At 40.0% G+C, this 19787-nt stretch overlaps 2 protein-coding genes across 2 annotated transcripts in view; one reads left to right on the top strand and one right to left on the bottom strand.

Moving 5' to 3' along the window:
• Nucleotides 1-3608: 3608 nt before the first annotated feature.
• Nucleotides 3609-8004, bottom strand: PDE12 (phosphodiesterase 12; the record flags this gene model as incomplete). Its single annotated transcript, XM_084214291.1, has 3 exons — nucleotides 3609-5199; nucleotides 5881-5959; nucleotides 6766-8004. 3 exons carry the CDS (start codon nucleotides 8002-8004, stop codon nucleotides 4757-4759), a joined length of 1761 nt encoding a protein of 586 aa, XP_084070417.1. The 3' UTR covers nucleotides 3609-4756.
• Nucleotides 8005-8843: 839 nt separating this feature from the next.
• The window catches only part of DNAH12 (dynein axonemal heavy chain 12), a 57746-nt gene continuing 46802 nt past the window's right edge, over nucleotides 8844-19787 (top strand). The window contains exons 1-14 of the mRNA XM_084214551.1: nucleotides 8844-8859; nucleotides 9573-9736; nucleotides 9962-10055; nucleotides 10330-10353; nucleotides 11291-11480; nucleotides 12757-12835; nucleotides 13296-13454; nucleotides 14125-14320; nucleotides 14731-14919; nucleotides 15733-15883; nucleotides 15993-16084; nucleotides 16344-16522; nucleotides 17768-17903; nucleotides 18677-18802. Coding sequence (XP_084070677.1) covers nucleotides 9573-9736; nucleotides 9962-10055; nucleotides 10330-10353; nucleotides 11291-11480; nucleotides 12757-12835; nucleotides 13296-13454; nucleotides 14125-14320; nucleotides 14731-14919; nucleotides 15733-15883; nucleotides 15993-16084; nucleotides 16344-16522; nucleotides 17768-17903; nucleotides 18677-18802 — 1779 coding nt within the window. The 5' untranslated portion in view covers nucleotides 8844-8859. The remainder of the gene's footprint in view (nucleotides 8860-9572; nucleotides 9737-9961; nucleotides 10056-10329; nucleotides 10354-11290; nucleotides 11481-12756; nucleotides 12836-13295; nucleotides 13455-14124; nucleotides 14321-14730; nucleotides 14920-15732; nucleotides 15884-15992; nucleotides 16085-16343; nucleotides 16523-17767; nucleotides 17904-18676; nucleotides 18803-19787) is intronic.

Below are 19787 nucleotides of genomic sequence, written 5' to 3'. Positions count from 1 at the left end.
AGGTGAGCTCTGTTGGGCCACTGTGCTTTGGGGTTTGCCAGTAAAGAAAATTCAGAGCCCAGTTATTAGTCCCTTGTTAGTCTAAGAAATCCTTCTATAAAGGTCTGGACAAAGGGAGTTTGAGTGCAATATGATGAAACTTTACACATCACCTTGTCCAGTATGTCTTAGCCACCCTTGTCAAGAATGGGGACTTAAAAAGCTACACTTCATATACTGCCATTGGATTTGTGAATAAAGCTGAGCTGCCAAAACGGAAATGTTTAAGGCCTTTCCTCTTACCAGGTAGGAGTTGGAAGACTTGAAACAATTTTCTTTCTATGCCAAGAATACGAGAAACAAGGCAACCACACAATTAATTTGACATGTTGAAAGCTCTGATGTCTTAGCACACTGGGATTTTTCCCCTTGCTTTTTTCATACCATTTTTCTCCTCCCTTTTCTTCATTCTTCTCTCAATCATATTTGGCATCCTTGCTTGCTTTATCATGATACATATAGGTGCTTTATTTAATGCTTGAATTATACCTTTCAAAAATGGCAATGATACAAGAATCCAAGTACTGTCACAGGAGGATAAGAGACCTCTTTGTCTGGAATAGATATGGTCAGGGGAAAGAATAATAGGAGTTTCAAGTTGCCAGACCAGTCTGAAGGGTCTGGCAGAACTTGGTTGATTTTGTACGCATCAAATACACAGGTAAACATTTCGCAATACCCAGAGCCTAAAAATGAGGCAAGCCTTCTGCCTTCAGAAGGTCAGTGTTTTGAGTGCCCTTAGTTCTGTAATATTCTTGAGAGTGATGAGTTTGTCCACAGCAGGAGCCACTGTAAAAAAGAAACCTCCCTCCTGAGGCAACAGCGAGGCAGGAGGCAGCACTGTCTCTCTTTAAGTTTAATGAATCAGAGATGGGAAATTCAATTAGAAGGCAAATAGATTTTCCTTTTTCCTTAACAGGTGGTCTGGGAAAGTAGAGTAACAAAAACCAAAAATCCCATCCACATTTACAAAGATGCAAAGAAAATCCTACCCAGTTTTTTGTTGTGAAGGGCATGAAGCTTTCCAATTGCTGGATGAGGAACAAGTACAGGTGAGTTTAGGTTTATGAAATAAAATGGAGACAAGTTGAATGGGACTTGTACAAATGTGGGTTCTGGATGTGATTTAGAGAGGAAGAATTAATTGCTGGGCAAGGTCCAGAGGTGTAGGGAAAGCCAAAATGGGAGTTAAAAATCAACATAAGTGCAGTAGGAAACACCATCTGTTACACAGATGCAAATACAGCTTGGCAGCAGGGGGGCTCTGGGCCAAAGGTATGCCTAAGGGTTCTTTTACCCCCAAAATCTCAGGTTTTTTGAACTGTGCCTTTCCTAATCTAGACCCTAGTGCTGCATTCTCATTCTTGACATGCAGCAGGTTCCTGACACATTGCTGCTATTGGCAGTCAGCCTCTGCTGCTGCAGTTTCCTAACTGGAGGATACTGGTCTGGAGATTCCCCAGCATCAGCTCACAGGGCTGAATTTCTCCTAAACATAGTAAAGCATTATCTACCATGTGCAAGGGCCTGTTGCAGTGCCATGTTTGTCCTCACCACTTGCTTCCTGCAGATTCCAGCTTCCCTTTGCACTCCCTCTCCCTGGTCTGCAGGGAGGCAGAGGCAGCAGCCCAAGTGCCAGCACAGCAAGCGGGAGGGAGCTGCTGTTTCTCCGAAGGGAGGCAGAGCACCAGGCAAGTCTGTTCTCTGAGCAGCTCCATCTTCTGGTTCCAGAGACAAGTTACAGATTTTTAATGTTATGGGTGTGGAAGAGACAAAGTAACCTAGTTGTAATGGATTGGTTAATTAACACTAAGGACAAAAATGGGGGTTTTTTTGAGTTACAAGGGAGCTCAGTTAGCCCATGACAGTAATACAATCTCACTTCCAAACTTCACAATTTCAGTCTTACTGTTCTGACTGAGATATTTCTCCTGACAGCCCACAAACTGCATTACTCAGTGCAGTTTGGTTTTTTCCCCCTCATTTTTTTTTCAGAGCTGGTAATTTGTAGGCCTCTATATTTCTGACTCAGCTGTAATGCAGTCATTTTCAGTGTTTTCCCTGGTGTTGATACTGGATTTTTTTTTCTTGAACAGATTTTTCCAATTAATTTTTCTGCCCTTTACGATGCCATATGCTTGCAAATGTTACATCTTCAGGTATAAGTGTTCCCTCATTTATTGAATTAGTAAAATTTATTTGCCCAGATAGGGGGTTTACAGCTTCCATTTTGTTTGCAAGATTTTCTCCTCACATGTGTATCTTGAAGTTATGAATCAGCAATACTTTTATTATGAACTTTGAGGTCTAGAAAAGTACAGACATCAACTCATGCAATACTGATTTACACATTATTTTTAAATTAGACTATTCTAAAAATTGATCAAAGATTCCCCCAAATTATTTAGGGTCCAATTTTTCAGGGAGAGTCCATCACTAGTGCAGTGATCTAACATCCATGTGCCACTTTTATTGCCACATTCCATTTTGCTTCCCTTTTGTATCCAAAGGTGCTTTAGCTACCATATGGCTTAGCTAAAGTGCTGACTTAACAAAACCAGAAACCTGAGGGTTTACGTATAGCCTGACAAAGCTGTTGGAATAAATGAGCACCATTTCATAGAGGTCTTGTGTTATGTTTTGGGGTGGATCTGCTGGAGCAGGTTAAGGTCTTGCTTTAACGTTCATCACCTCTTTCCATCCACCTCCAAGCCTGTATCTGTTCTTTGGCACAAATAGCTTTAAGGTAACTAAGTTCAGGACATAAAGATCCACTCAAATGATAGTACAACCAAGAGAACTAAAAGCCCTGTATTTTTAACAGGATCACATCCCCGTTTTAGTTTGGTGTGGCATAAGCAGGAACAAGGAGACAATTCACAGATGATAGAGCAGATCAGGTAAGAGAGTTTGGGATAAGAGGGAAGGTTAACTGCCTATGTTGCTGAAAAGAATCTGCTTTATAAGACATTTACATGAGCTCTTTAGCAACACAGGCTTCTAAAGACTGAGAGTATTGGAATTTGTCCATTTCCCTTTATCTGTGGGCAGAGTTGGTAATGAAATACTGGACAGTTCGTGAGATCAGTCTTCTCACATCATGCTGTATGAGACATGTTTGAGATTTATGGGCCTGTATCTTTTTAGCCTGGTATGCTCTCTGAAGGTAAACCTGCCAGCAGCTACCAGCATCATGTTAGATGACATGATGCAGACACTTCAGCAGCAAAACACGGTAGCAACTGTATTGGAAATAACAGACAAGAGCAGATTACTTAAAAGCTTCTGCACACCACCACCCTTCACAGCATAGCAATTACTGTGGCAAGAGATGGCACCAACAACCCTCAGAAATATCTCACCTGAAAGTGACTTCCTGGTTGGAGTAGCGTTCAAACAGTTGAGTGAATCCCAGCTACAGAGCACCAGAATGCAGGGGAGGTGAGCAGGTGGGCAAGCAGCTTTTATCAACCCAGGCAGACGTGTTTTGCCATGAAAGACACCAGTAACTAGGAAAAAACCCCAAACTGACAACAGTGACAGACAATTGATAAAAGGGAGTTTTATTAGGTGAAAGATGAAGACCTAGTGAATGGTTTCCAAATGCTTTTTGTTTCCCATGGATGAATGATGCAGGGCAAGAAGCTTGTTAAATGACTGAACCCACTCCAACACATTCTGTGAAGATATGGATAAAATACACTTCCCTGCATCCTACAAAATAGGGCAAACTAGGCTATTTCTAGAAAGAAAAAAATGCATATAAAAACACTTAAAAATTCAGGCTGTCTTTGTATGCAAGAGAGAAACAAAATACAACCATTGTGATAAGCATTTGCAAGTCACTTGTGTTTCTTTGTAAAGATTTAGACACAGATAACTAATGCACCACATTGTTCTGTATCTCTCCCCACCTGAAAACAGATGATACTGATAAAAAGCTCCCTCCCATCCAAAGCTGGTTGTGCTACACTCCAGTATCTTTTATTGCTGATGACTCAAACCAGAAGGAGCATATGTTCAAAGCAGATGCTGTTTCTTCATGTAGTCCAATTTCACAAGGTGTTAACATTATCCTCATTACCCATGTTATGTGGGCAGACAAATTGTTTCCAAATCAATTATAGCCTTGAATTTAACATGGTTGATTTTTGACAAGGTCTACTCACTGATAATTAAGAACATCATTTCAGAAGTTGGTAGGTACAAGTACATCGTTCATGCAACTTACTAGAAGTTGTGCCATTGTAATGGTAAGTGAACAAGACAATTTATGAACTTAAATTACCATTATATTAAGCAAAGTGGAGTCAACTAAATCCATTTGGGTTTGGGTTCTGTGTTTATTTGTGAATTAAACAGGATTCAATTTGCAGACTGTCTTACAAATCAGATTAAATTCCTTTTATTTTTAAACAAAATAATTCTTAATTCTTTAAAAACACCGCTAAAAAGGTATGTGATAATCCAATTTTCAAAACCCTGTCTTCAATGTATTTTTTCCCATTAGCATATAAAAAAGGGGGAAATTGTCATGCAAATATTCTGAACAGTGTGACAATACTCAGTAGAGCCATTAAACACCTGAACTCTTCATTAATTATTTTGGCTTTCCTTTTAGTAGCATACAGGTCAGGGTCTAACCTCAGTTGCCCAGCAGTACATTAAATTAAATTTCTTGTTTAAAAAACTCCAAAAGCACCATGCCAGAGCTACTCTATTTCCACTTCAAGTCACATATTAGTGCTATATGATCAGAAGGATGTGAAACGCTTGGCAAAGCTTGGTGGGTTGTTATTTCTTCATGACTTGGCAATGGAATAACTTGTTCCACCTCTAGAGCGTTTCTGTCAATGAAAATGTAGTCCAGGCATCCATGAAACCCACCAACATAGTTTGTATAAGCAGGTTCTCCACAAGCACTTAGCAGTTTGAAAGGATGGCTTAGAGACATACTGCACCTTTCTTCCTCCCCATTTGAGACCCAGTCTTCATGATCTTCAGCAATGCCACCACTGCTGATAAAACTGTAAGCTCCTGAGGAGGGTGTGCTATTAAAATCTCCACAGAATATGACTGGGATCCTGGGATACAAGTCACATGCTATGTGCTTGATGTGAGACATGGCTACAGCAATCTGGATCAGACGGATGTTCCCACCTAAGGACATAAAAAAATATTATTTCAAGTAATGCAGAACAGCACTGGAGGTGCTCACTGGGTTGCTCATTTAAGCATATATAGCTCTAAAACAGCAATCCTGAATTTTAGAATAGTTTTCATGAATCAAAAAGCCTTTAAAAATTTGTGACTATGAAAGTTTTTGAGTAACAGACAATTTCAACTTAAACTCGCCCATGCAAGAACTCTGAAGCTTTAACACCCATATACAGCAGTTTTCCATTTCATGGCAACCATTCTAATAATATTCCCAAAAATGCACAGAACCAAAAGAAAACTAACTGAGAAGAGAAGAATCTCCCTAACAGCTTCTGGAGCCCCTTCTGGCAGTACTCTGGGAGAGCTCCATGTTCAACAGGTCTGGGAAACCATAAGCACATTCAAAGTTCTCTCTATTTTATGGGCTGCTTTTTGGGTGAATTGTGTGTCATGTGACTTGCCTGGATTCTATTGACTCCTAGGCACACTAAAAGAATAAATATATAAACAGACCTAGGAGTCTGCCTTGATTTCATCTAGATAAGAAGTAAGGCAGGAAACCCTCAGTTCCAAAAGAAAAGGCTATAGCTGCAAAAGAATGGTGGGAAATCTATTCTCCCAAGGAAGAGCAAAAACCTTTCCAAACACAGTTATCCTACGTACAGGAATGTGCAAAATTACCTTTGGGGTGCCAGTATAGGTGGGTATTTGCTACACAAAGCTTCCTGGAAGGATCAATTGTAGACTGAAGAACCGAAACCTTTAAGAGAGAAAACGGTCTTTGTTAAATACTAAATAGAGAGGCTATATATTTTAAAATGCACTAGTCAGCTTATGCCCCTGTGGCAATCCAGTTCAAAGAATCTGATGCTTATAACGAATAAACTCAATTTAGGAGCTGTACTTTTCAATAATCTTCTATCTGGGTATCAGCCAAAATATTACCACTACATCATTTAACAAACCTTCTTTGACTGTGTCTGGTTTGGCCATATTTTTTCATAAGATATACTTCAGGCTGTACCATTCTGAAATACTTTTGAATTCACTCTCTACAACAGAACTGGAGCTTATCTCCATTTTTACCAAGGAAATGTAGCATTCCATATTTGTTAAATTGAACAAAAATTTGGAGGTGATTTCAGTTATCAAAGAAATCCCATTAGTCCTACTCAGTCCATGAGCAGGAAACTTTTACTGGTGTTTCTGCAGTTCCTGACACAGCCTTCTATCTTACACACTTATACCTGCACAACAGCTCAGTGGGCAGATCCTCTGGCATCAGGAAGCTCACACACCTGTCCAACCTTATTTGTCTCCCTCCTGTCACTTGCTAAAGAGGCATTATAAAGCATACTCAACTAACTTACTTAAAATTGATTTATAAGATCTAAATTTTATAAAATATATTCTGATATAGTTCCACGTTTCAAACTCTTAATCCCTCATCTCCCTTCTGCTGCTTGAGGCTCAACAACGCTGCCCCAGCTGCACCTAGAGACAGTGGGAGGAGGAGAAAGGGGGAAAAAAGAAGGGAAAGAGAAGAAGGCATGTCAAAGCTGGTACCTGCAGCACAGAGGACCTCTGCAGCACCTTCTCCTGCACCAGGGGGTACTTGGCCAGCTGCTCACACAGCTCCTTGTGCAGTGGCTCTGAGAGCAGGGCTTCGCTGAAAGTGATATCGTGCTGGCTGAGGAGGCTGAACTTGTCCCTGCGATAGAAAGTGGCCAGGCCTTCGTGCTGCTTCTCTTTAATCCTGAACAGCCCCTCCAGTCCAAAAGCATCTAGCGCCGGAGCCAAGCTGTCTACGAAGACAGATTTATCCACCTCTTGCAAGCAGATGAGGTCGGCGCTGTAGCCCGCCAGCTCTTTCTTGAGCAGGTTCTGGCGGTAGTCGATCTCCAGGGCGTAGGGAGCGCAGTAGGGGTAGAGCACGGTGCGGGAGAACTCCGTCTGCGCGTAGGTGTCGGCCAGGATGTTGTAGGAGACGGCGCGGACGGAGCCGTGGCCGCAAACCTTCTTGGTGTAGAGATGCCGGGCGTCGAAGGTGCAGGCGCCGGGCCCGGCCTCCACGGGGCCGCTGCTTTCCACCTCGAGGGCCGGGCCGTAGCGCTGCTCCCCGTCCCCGGGCGTGCAGCGCAGTTTCAGCCGCAGCCCCACCAGCGCGTTCGACGGCGTGAACACGCGCTCGGCCGCCGCCGTCTCCACCCAGGCCTCCCCAGCCGCTTCCCCGCCGCCCGCGGGGCGCTGCTCGTGGAACCAGCGGAACAGGCAGTGCTGCGGCACGGCGAACTCGGCGCTCACCTTGGGGCACACGGGGAAGCCGGCGAGGAGCGAGCGCGGCAGGCGGAGCTCGGTAAGCGCGGGCGGGTTGCGCTCCACGCGGTACTGCGCGTCCCCGATGTGCAGCACGGCGCCGTCCTGCCAGGCAGCCTCGTTCGGCACCTCTTCCGCCACCGCCGCGCCGTCGCGGGAGAACAGCCGCACGGCCGGCACCGCCGCCTCGCCCTCCGCGCCGCCCTCCGCCCGCGCCTTCTTGCTCTTCTTGCCCGTCTTGCCGTGGCCCTTAGCAGCGTTGGTGGCGATGCGCGCCAGTGCCCGTCCCAGCGGCTCCGCCTGGTCGCGCTGCATGTGCCGAGCACTGCCGTCGGGCAGCACGAACCGCAGGCTCAGCTTGGGCTCGGACGGCACGCAGCGCACCACGGCGCGCTCCATAGCGGCAGGCGGGGGGCCACCACCGCCGTTCGGGGGTGCGGCGAGGGAGCCGCGGAGGCTCCGGAGGGCGGAGCGGAGCCGACGCCACATGGACCCGGCGCCGCTGCGGCTTCCGCGGGGCGCGGCCGGAACCGCCGGGCGGGGCGGGGCTGCGCCGTCACCGCGCGCGACGGGGGCGGGGCAACGGGCGAGGCGGAGCTGCCGTCAGCGCGCGGAGTAAGGGGCGGGGCCGCGGGGGAGGCGGGAAGGGGGCGGGCTCGCGCCGCTGGCCGTGAGGCAGCGCCCCCTCCCGGTGCCCCGTGCCCGCTCCGGGCCGTGCTCTCGCTCCCGTGCCCGCAGCTCGCGCCCCGCCGTTAACCCGCCGGCACGACGTGAGTCTGGCCGACCGGAGAGCCCCTCTGTACTCGGCGCAGCTTCCTGGCCAACAGATGTTCGAGGCGTGGGAGGGTCTCCCACATAACGCTCCGATGTTAATTGCCTGTCGATAAATCCTTTAACGTCAAGAGTTTTGGTTTGTGTTCTGTTCGTGAGAAAACGTTTCATGTCTGGGTTGAGACCTCAACCTGAACAGTCCCGGGCAGTGAGACCCACGCTGGGAAGGTGTGCAGGACTTCGGAAAACATATATAAAACTCCCCCCACAGCTGCTCCCTCAGCCTCTGCGCGTGAGGCTCTGCCCACACAGACACAAAATTAGGATTTTAAAGCCTCTTTTGCAAAGTGTGGGCAGGTGGGTAGCAAATATGTAGAGTTCCTTAAAATTTCCATTTATAGTTGTACAAAAAGGAAAAGCTTAGCAACAGCCACCTGATGTTTGAGGGTATTATATTTCTAATTTCTCAAGCATTTTTGCTGTGATCTGCTTGGTGCAGGCAGAGGCTGGAGCAGAGGGACTTTCTGACTCGCTCGGATTGTCTCAACCCTGCGGAAGACCGGTACGGTAAAGGTAAGGTTTTTTCAAGTTTCTTTTTCTTTTTCTTTCCCTTTTTTTCCGTCATCACGAGAGGCACTGATCTCGGCCAGGGAAGAGCCCCGAGCACCCCTGACGGGCCGGGCCCCGCCCTCGGCTCCGGGGTAACCGCGCTGTTGTGCCGAGCCGGGCCGCGGCCCCGGGAGAGGCGAGAGCGGCGGGGCCGAGGGAGCGCCGGGAAAAAGCCGTAGTTGAGTCCTTTCGTCCTTTGGTGCGTCCACCATCCCCCGTTTAGTGCGTTTTTAGGACATACCACTGATTTAGGAAGTAGCTTTAGCTTTCTTCTCCTCTGTGGGAAGCTGTTGAAATGGAGTGGTGAGTTTGTGTATCGTGTTTCCAGGGGAACCCGACCGCCAATCTTTGGAATAGCCCCACCCAGGCGATTAAGCCGCCATACAAGAGTATCTTTCAGTTGAACCTTGGCCCAGTCGCAGAACACAAATTTATTGGGGTCTCCCCTTCTCTCCCCTTCTTATGACAGGCTCTGTATGAATACACTTCCCCTTGAATACACTTTCCCTTGAACTTTGCCATTTGATGATATAACCTGTTCTCTTTATTGAAACAACTGTCATACCTAAACTGTGGAGATCCCTGAGGTGACCTCATTTTATGCCTTGCGTACATTCAACTTAATAGATGCATGGACAGGATTGTGTTCTAAAATTTTGGTTTTGTTATGGTTTTAGATGGAGCACTCAGATGAAGCAACTTCCAGTAAACGGACTTTGAGAACTTTGTTTCGTCCCCCTGCTTTATCTCCACCAGTCATATCTGAAGACTCACCATCACAGAAAAAACTGTTGGCTTACCACAGAGGCAAGGAGGAGCAAAAGATCATTAATCAGTTACTGTGAGTTTCATGTAATTCAAGACATGTTGAAATTCAAGTGAGACATTACATAGTTGATATTTGACAAATAACAGTGTTTGTTTCATATAATTATAGTGAGATTTAGTGATCAAGATGAAAAAAGAGGTTGCGTTGATTAAAGTGCTAGCATTATTTTCATTGTGTTATCTGTAGTTTTTCTACAATTTGTAGTTTTTGCACTTCTGATGCTGTGGTTTATTTTAGAGTTGATCGAGCTCTTGAAGTCTATTACGTTAACATGGATGAAAGAGAGGAGAGAGATGCTGTACCTCCTATCACAGAACTGCCTCACAGAACTGTGAGAAAGTATTTCTATATTTAGTGTTTTCTGTTTAGTTCTTTGTTATTGGGACATTTATTTTCCTCCTTAGAATTTACTTCAAGATACTTGTTTTGCTCCTCAGTAATTCATAAATGTATTTATATACTCAGGTAATCCAACTGAAATGTATGCCTGTATATCTGTAGAATAAAGTCTTTGTTTAGGAATAATATTTGCTAAATTTTACATTTCCAGTATTTCTGTTTGTGTGTTCTTCATATATAACTATTTTCCATTTCTTTTTATACAGATGGACAATGAAAGACAACTAAGGGTGAGTTAAATTCTTTTTTTTTTTTTTTTGGCATAGAAAAATGAATGGTCCCTATTAAGAGAAGTTGAGTATGTAATGCAGAATTATTGTTATTAAACAAGAAGAAGTAGTCTTGATGAGGGAAAATGGAATAGGAGCAAAATAGGAATCTTGTCTTGTGGTCCTGTAGAGGGAAAGAATTTTTCTGTTTTAGAAAGAGCATCTATCAGTAATTAATTTAACCTTAGTTAAAGATCATTATTTAGGAAAAAAAACCTAACAGGCTTCAGGATTTTTTTCAGTTGAGGTCATAGATTGTACCTTAGCCTGTACAAAAAGTAGTCTTTGACATAATTTCCTTAATTTGAAGAACATGCACTAAACTTCAAATTTGTGTATTGCTTTTAAAGTACGACTTCATCTCTGAGAGCCAGTTGCAACTCAAATTAGTATTGAAATATTTATATTAAGTAGCTTAAGGTAACACCAGTTTTGCCCAGCTGTTGTTAGGTGAACTCATTATGTAGAGATTTTATACAAAAACTGTCAATCAAAAGCAGAAATACCTATTTCTTTGGCAAGACCCACTCCCCTTATGGAAGATGTTTGTCCATACTTTTTGCCAGATAAATGGTTGTCCAAACAACAATAACCTTAACCTTGAACTATTTTATTGTTAGCCATAAACTTCAGCAGGGGACCAACAAAAATGCCATACTGACAAGTACAATATTTTATATTTAAACATTAAAACAGAGAGACCATGTTACCAACCACAAAGCAGTCTTTAGGGTATTAGTCAGTGAATATGAAAATAATAGATTAAATACCCCGCCTTTAAGGAAACTAAGCAATTTTGAAATGAAGAAATTATGAATAAAAAGAGATTTTTGCCAAGCCTAACACAAAAATACATACATAGGTAGTTATTAGACCTCTGAAAATCTTGTCCTTCCAGGCAGACTACTTCTTTTTCAAGAATTGTGTGCAGAGTAGTCCAATGCTTCCCATCCAGCAGCAGTGGCTGAGATCCATGCTTGCCATGGTGCCACAGTCACTTATGGAGGGCAGAGATAGAGAGCTGCTCACTGAAGACCTTTTAAAGGAGATAATAAGGGATTATGAAAAAAGCATGCAAAGATGTGTGTGTAAGTACCACAGATTACTCAGCACTTATATTAATGTTAGTATATATATTATAAACTCTGTATTCTCGTGCTTAAAATAATTTTTCTGGTTTGTTCTTTCAGCCAGGTGGGATCTTTGTAATTAATTAACTACTGATTTAGCTTTTCCTGCCATATCAAACGTGTGTTGGCCATAATGTGTAAGGCAAAACTTGCTTATTTTATTTGAACCAGTAAAAAAATAACCAGCTGAAAGTACAGTTCAAGCAAAGACAAAGCTGCAGACCTCATGTCAAAAAGGTTGATTGCTCATGAAGTTATTTCATTATGTCTTTAACCCATTTAGTTAATTTGGAGCAAGAATGTATTGCTATTTACTGTTAAAGAAAGGAGAAACTTTTAATATACTAGTCATTCTTTCTACCTCTTCAGGAACAGCAGCTTTTTAAGCTGTTTATTCACAAATACATTCATGAGTTTTCTGATGGTGCTTTTGTTGCAGGAGGAAGCTCACAATAAGAATCTGCGAAGATAATTACTGTTTTCGGATATCACTCATACAACTCACTTCAATTTTAAAACCTTTTAAAAAGAGTCATGAAATGGAATTTTGAAAGTGTTTTTCCTTGAAATCATGTGTTAATTTATTTGCATTTGTAGTAACTGGAATCTGCATCGGGCTCAGTTTTGTTAATATTTTAGTGAATGGCTGATCTTTTTAAAAATGTGGACTAAAAAGTAAACAATTTAACATTGGACTAACTTCTTTGTAATGTCATTGGTGTCATAAGTATAGTACCTCATTGTAATTATGTAACAAAGTTGCCATAAATTCTTGCAATTGTAGAATATGTCAAGTTGGAAGGGGTCCATAAGGGTTAGAGTCCAGCTCCTTGCTCCTTGCAGGGCTCTCTAAAACTCAACCATACAACTGAGAGCACTGTCCAGGTGCTTCTTGCACTTTGGCAGGACTGGTGCCATGACCACCTCTCTGGGGAGCCTGTTGCTGTCACTGACCATCCCCTCAGCAAAGAAACTGCAGAAGTATTCAATTATTTAAGCACAAACCCATCTGAAAGCCTTCCAGAACAGGAGCCAGAATTGGAATTAAGGCACCTAAATCTGTATAAAAATTCAGCAGAAGCTTTTTGATTTTCAGTTACCTTTGGGAGAATGTGTTTTGTAGATAGGGTGACACAATTGCTTTTTCCTCCTACTATGTGCTTGGTTCAAGGAAGTACAGTGACTATTGAATATGGCCTAATTTTCTTCTAATGTTCATGCATTTTTCTTTTAGTGAGAAGAGCTCTTGTTAAACCAGATATAAAAGAACTTGATACGTTGGAAGAGGAGGCGCCTTTGCCTTCATTACCTCTGTGAGTGGATTAAGTTAGCAAATAACTCACTGGCAAAACACACTGAGTTACATGAGGGACGTTGTTGAGCTGTGTGGACAGAGTTATGGTACAAGATTAATTCTGGGGCCCCTTACTGGGACATTTTTAAATCTCTGTAGAGAATCTTGCATTTGAACATCTCTTATCTGAATGCTCTGCAAACTTTTAGCACTGACAATGATTTATTATTGTTATAGTTACGTAGAGCAGCATCTGAAAATACCATGGAGGATAGAGCATATTTTATCAGACAGAGAGTATCTGAATGACTTCCACTGCATGATAGTGAGGACATGTGTGTGGCATTAATTACTATTCACGCTAGAGAATAATCTTTTGAATACTATCTTTTATGTATGAGTACTTTATTCAAGTAGTGCTTGAGCTCTTAATTTTTGTTTATTTGTTTTGGTGGCTTTTTAATGCTTTTCTTTTTTAGAGGCCTGGATTTTTCTAGTACGTGGCGTAACAATTATATCAAAGCAAAAAACCAAATAAATTCCACCTTACGTATTCTTCACCCCTCAATGAGAGCACTACTGGATTTTGGTTATACAGCATTCTATAACGTTATTATAGTGGATTTCTCTGGTTCCAGGTAAAGTCTGTTCTGCTTGACCCATATAGGTTTTTGAAGCTAGCAAAGATGAGCTTGTTCAGTTCTATTATTTATTGTAGAAAATTGCTTTGATGCACCGTTTTAATGTACTGTGATTAAGTTACTCTGTGTTATGACATGTGACTTTTTTCTCTCTGTTACATATTTTATTGTTGGTCAAGTTGTTGGTAATATCAGACCTTTTGACTTGCATTTTGCCTTTAATTTTCTAAAGTTCTCCCCATTATTCACTTATTCTTAATGCTTAATTTCCATAGAAATCTGTTTAAAATAGTATTTGAAAATCAACTTCTAGTAGTGTTTCATTTGTTGAAAATTCTATGCTAACCTTGAAGATCAGACTTCTTACTGGTTTTCAGAAGGTGAATTTTCTGTTGAATCTTGGAACTTTAAATTTGCATCGTTTTCAAAAAGATAATTTTCAAAATATTTTTCCTCTTTATTTTTTCTGGTAATTGTTCTGCAAATCCTGGAGTTTGAGGCAGGCTTTTTCTTTCCTTTTAGTCTACTGAAGCAATGTGTAAGTTCCCACTGTGCTTCCTGCTAGAAAAAAACTAGGTTTGTAGTACAAAAGTTATCATTGTTACTGACTCCATGTTTGGTTTGTTTAAATTTTGTTTATAAAGTTGGCTGTATCTTTCTTTTCTAGATTGAAAGGACCAGTTGACTGTAAATCCTTAAAAACTGATGCATCCCTAAGCTGTTCTAAAGCAGAAGACAAGATAATGACTACGTGGTACCAAAGAATTCTTGGTCTCTTTTCTCAGCCAGAAGCCTTGGATGGTGTAAAGTTGGATCAGCTTGAATCTTTTTATAGCTGTGTGGCTGTGCTTATGTCTAATCAGGTAAATATCTTTCCTCCCATGATAAACTTAATGGGATTAAAACATTACTTGCTTTGTAAAAAAGTAATGGAACAATAGTCTAATCAAAGGAAAATGCTTTTAAGATATTTCCTTTCTACATATATGTATTAGTAATAGACTTCCATTTGTAGCAAAAATAGATGCATGGACTTTACTGAAATGTTTACTTATTAATTAGTTTTCATCATTTAAGGGTTGGGACTAATAATCACTAGAAAAATTAGAACTGATTTCTAATTAGAATTTTTAGAAAAATTGACACTGCTTCAGTTATCTATAAATCAGGCCAGAAATGCTAAAATGAATGGAAATACTGGCTTACTGGATGAGTGGAAAATGGGTGGAGCCCTTTTTATGTCAACTAATAGGTGATCTGTATTATTACCTAGCTGAAAGAATTACTGCAAAGAACAACAGAAGCTTTTGTGAAACTTTTTGATTCTGAAGACAAAAGACGTCTGCCTATATTTAAGATGGACTTGAACTTTGATGAAAATAGAATGGAGTTTTATCCAAGCTTACAAGACTTAGAAGAAGCAATTCTGTTTGTTGTAGATTGTATAGGACAGACTCTCCAGGTGTGCTTTTGTTTTTATTTAATTATGTAATTCTTAAATTTTATTTAATTATGTAATTGTTCAGTATATGAAAATACTTTTGAGTATGACTACCCTGGCAATGGGATCAGAATGCAACTTTTATTTATTTTCCACAATGATTCTACAGGTCACATAATGAATCTTGGTGCCCAGTGGAACTCCAGGCTCTGAAGTAATTTTGTAATTCCTTGTTTACAAAAACTTGTTGCACCTGGTATTGATTGTTTTAGTCTGCTCTTTGGGCCTGCAATTATAATAATATCTTTATTAAATGCATGCGGATTTACAATAAATTTTCATTAAAATTAAGATCTCCAGAGAAACACAAGGAAAATTAGAGTTGATATTGCTTTTCTTTCTAAAAAAAAGAAAATACTCAAATCTCTAAAAACTATTATATACAACATCAAAAGATTGATGTCTTGGGAACCTGTCTATGGTTCCAGGGAAGAGAGCCTATCTGGGGGCTTTAGATATGAACTGAGTATTGGTCACTAGTCACATGTGGTGGTACTTACAGAGAAGTGTTTTGGGGTTGATTTTCTGTATTTGCATATATTAAATAATTTCATTTTATGTAAGGTTGGATAATTTTTTGTTTTCCTTTACATATTTCATGTTCAACTCTTTGCTTCAGGAAAAGTCATTCTACATGCGAATAAAGCATGTTAACTTGGTCATGGTTAGGGCCTCATACTTTTGTGATCTGCAGATTGCAACTTACTTTTAAAGTATATGTATACTTGTGCAGCTTTTTAAAATTTGAATTATCAACACTTGCACTCCTCTTAGAACTTTCAGACGGTACGTGCTTGGCTAATGGGTGGCACTGAAACTCTGGATGCTGAGCTTCCTGCTCACATCGTACAATGGGCCAAATCCACTCTGGGAGAATCTATCAGGGAAAACTTAGAAGGCCCAAAGCAACATTTTAAAGGCTATGGTAAGTAATAGAAGAGTGTGTAAATAGCTGTGTGACTTCTTTGTAATAAGTAGCTTGCTGTATGGCATATGCATTTTAGTAATATAAATATGTTGTAATTGAATTGCAGTTGAAAATTATGGCTGGCTTGTAGATGGAACTGCAGTGGAACGGATAAACAGATTTATAGCAGAGCAACCCAGTTTTGATGAATACACTACTGTAAGTTTTAATTCTACACTTTATAAATAATTTTTACTATACATGCAACAATAATGAAAAAGTAATAGAGAGTAACAGGTGCTTAGCCTTTAGCTAAAAATATATGGACTACCAGTTACAATGTAACTGATTTTTTCCCTAAAAATTTATGGTAAATAGAAGAAAGAATTACTTCTTTTCTTCAGTGTCTAATACTTACTCATGTAGCTAAGTATTTAAACAAAAGCTCTGAAGTGTAAAGTCTGATGTTTTTCTGAAGTTCATAGATGAATTTTTCACCCTCAAGAAGGAAATAATGAGTTTGCCAGAGGTGATTTATTTCCCTATGATCTCTTTGAATTGTGAGGATTTAAAGCAAGGTTTGGCTAATTGTGCAAATAACTTCGCAAAAGTGCTAATGGACAAAATATTTGCAGATTACAGAGAGGAAAATGAAAGGTAAGTAGAATTTTTCTGCTTGTGAATGCTCTATGTGTTAAATACATAGCAGAAACACATAGGAGAAATGCAAATATACCAGACTTTGCTTACTGAAGGTTCCTGGCTAACTAACGATCTAATTCAGTTTGCACAGGCTGTTGTATTTTTTCTGCTGTGTTAGTCTCAAAAAAAGATAGGAGAACATATTAGTATAGACTTGGGTAATGAAGGAGCTAAAAGATCAGAGATCCAAGAACTTTATTACTGTTCTGGATTTATGTGTGAATTACAGTATTAATTACACTGTCAAAGTTAGACTCTTATTACCTGATAGATACCTCAGCAGGGCTGCTCTCAAGCCATTCCTCCCCATCTGTATTTGTGCTAGGTGTTACTCCATTCTGGGTGCAGAATCTGGCATTTCAACTCATTGCCTTCCATCCCTTAATCATAGTCAAATGTTTAATTCTGCAAAGTGTCCCATCCTTCCAGGGAGTCAGCAGCACCTCACGGTTGTATGATGAGTGCATCCAACTCTTGCATCAAAATCAGTCATAAACACATTGAACAGAACTGGCCCAGAAGTGAATCCTGAGGAACACTGCTGGTAACAGTTCCCAGCCATTTGCTACAATGCTTTGAGCCCTGCTCTTCACCGATTCTTCACCCAGCACACCATGAACACCCCCATCCCACACTTGGACAAGTTTTCTAGAAGGATTCTGTGAAGAACTGTCTCAAAAGCCTTATTAAAACTCAGAAAAATTATATCCACCACCTCCCCTTTATCTTCTATATGGGTGAACTTACAGGATATTCATTTAGTTAAACAGGAGGTTAATTTGCAGGTATGGATTAAGTAATGGGGAAACTCTTACTACATTTTTTAGTTAATATGAACAATTATGGCTAAGTTTTATAGTGAATCCACATTACCAAAAGTGAGACAATATTTTCTAGGAAAGTGTTTGTGGGTACAGTAATGATTGTTTGCTGAAGTTCTTTTAGTAACAACAGGTTACTAAAGCATTTATTTCAGAAGAATACCCCAAAATCCAAACAAAGCAATTATTGCAAGTCAGAAACCAGTATTTGTTTTGACTGACTTGGTCATATTCCCATTCTAGTTTCATAAATAATGGAATTTGTGAGGGAAGAATACTTAAGAAGTAATTTGAATTTTTAATTGCATTAAAGCTGAGCTTGAAACCAGTCAAACTAGCATCTTAAAATGTTGGTATTTTATGTAAAATAAACCTATAGGATATGCAGTGAATGTGAAGCCATTAAGGAATATGCATCAAAAGTTCCTGAGACAACAGAAGAAATGGTAGAAATAATGGAACACATGAAGAATGTCAAAACCACAGATTTTCAGGACCTGGTGCAAAGGAGTAAGGTAAAAGACTATCCTTTAATTCTTGATCTTTTATTAGACGTGCTGACCTATACAAACAAAGAATTAATTCCAGAGTGCAGACTTTTTTCTGCCTGTGTGAATAAACTCAGTGTTACTTCAGACAGAAGTGGCAAGTCCAGCTTATTCTTTGTCATATGCTTTTGCTTCTTGTTCCTATTCCCATGTGTTCTGAGAGGAAGTTTGCAATTCTGTGAGGAAATGCAGCTTCTAATAAATCACTCAGTTTGTTTTTTGTACTTGGAGACTTACTTCAGGACTGCTTAAAAATCTATTTGTGAAAATGTAATAGACAGAATAAAGAACATTTTATGTGTAAAAACAGTCAACAAACTTGGAGCACACAAGAAACAATTTACTCTTTGAGCAGAATATAGGTGATGTTACATTAGGAGTAGTTTGTGAATGTGTGTGTGAATATGTGTCAGATTTTCTGATGGTAATAGGTCTATAAATATGTTTATATCTGTAGAAATTATATTTTGTTTATTCTTAATAACATTAGAATTTCTGCATATAGATTTACAGAACACAGGAGTCATATTTAGAGAAACAAGCTCATGATCAGGGCAGGGATTTGAAAAATGTTACACATATATTTTGAATGTTAATATTCAATTGGCTGAAGGAGCTCTGAATTCTGAAAAGTTCATGAAATGTAGATTTTTTATGTTATCTTTGTAGATAATATTATCATGCCCTATATTTTAAACAGATTTATCATACCTAAAATTTTGTGAAATCTCTCTTTGTAGGAATGCTGTCGGCAAATGAGTTACTTGCTAGATATTTATCCATTTACTCCCGAAGACCTTGAACTAAATAAAACAGCCATATTTTGGCCAAAGAAGATTACCCGCATTTTTAAAGAGCATGATGCTGTAAGAGCATTTTCTTAGTTAATGGTATATTTTGGCTTGTTAGACTTCTCACTTTACTTGAGCTATTATTTCCTCAGCAGGCTAAATGTACATACACGTATAACATGAACCATACTAATTTAGACATGCATGAATAACATATTTCCAGATTTTTGTAACAAAAGTGGGCTGTTTGTGGCTAATTTTTAAGACTGTCGCTGTAACTAAAAGCTTCAGCAAATCTGATTATCCTAATATGCTTGTGGTCAGTACTACTTAGGTAGACATAGGTAGATGAAAATTCACTACACTGTACTTGAAATGTAACTGAAAATGTGACTGTCAGGCCCTTGATAAGACTGAGTGTCTGAACAGGAAGTCATTTCGTTAAAATGGTATTTTGTTCTATCAAAAAAAGAACAGGGAGAACAATGTTTTCTAGCAATAATTAATAGAAAATATGCAGCATCTCATTTTCTCTGTGTGACTGTAGATTACTTTTCTTCCACCACCTGTATTCATCTTGCTTAGCATGCTTTGTTTCTATGACACAGTAAATCAAGCCTTTTATTGTTCTCTTGCCTTTCTGTAGTAATTTAGCATAGATTAAATAATTTCTTCTATAATTTTTAAAGAATTAATAATTAACATTTTTTAAAATCAGTATCTTTTAAATATTACAAGTAAGGATTTCTCCTTTAATAAGTTTTGTTTGGATACTAAGGTATATGTCCAAGGGTAGTAATTATGCCTCTGACTGAAAACATACCCAGCTTGGGAGACTGCTATAAAATACTTTGTTTGCATGTTATCCCCATGCAAGCAAATTATTCTTTTAATCCCCCCCAAAAAATCAGTAAAATTAATTTTCTACTTCTATGGACACAGCGAGTCCATGATGCTTTTTCTAACTCCTTTTAATGAAAATGGTAATACAGAGTGAATCTCACTAGTTAGTGAGAATACCTCAGCAGCGGGACCCTGTAGCTGGCTGTCAAGTGACTTG

This window comes from Fringilla coelebs, assembly GCF_963513975.1.
Source record: "Fringilla coelebs genome assembly, chromosome: 13".
In the NCBI taxonomy this organism is placed as follows: Eukaryota; Metazoa; Chordata; class Aves; order Passeriformes; family Fringillidae; genus Fringilla; species Fringilla coelebs.
This window is presented reverse-complemented; position numbering and strand designations above follow the sequence as displayed.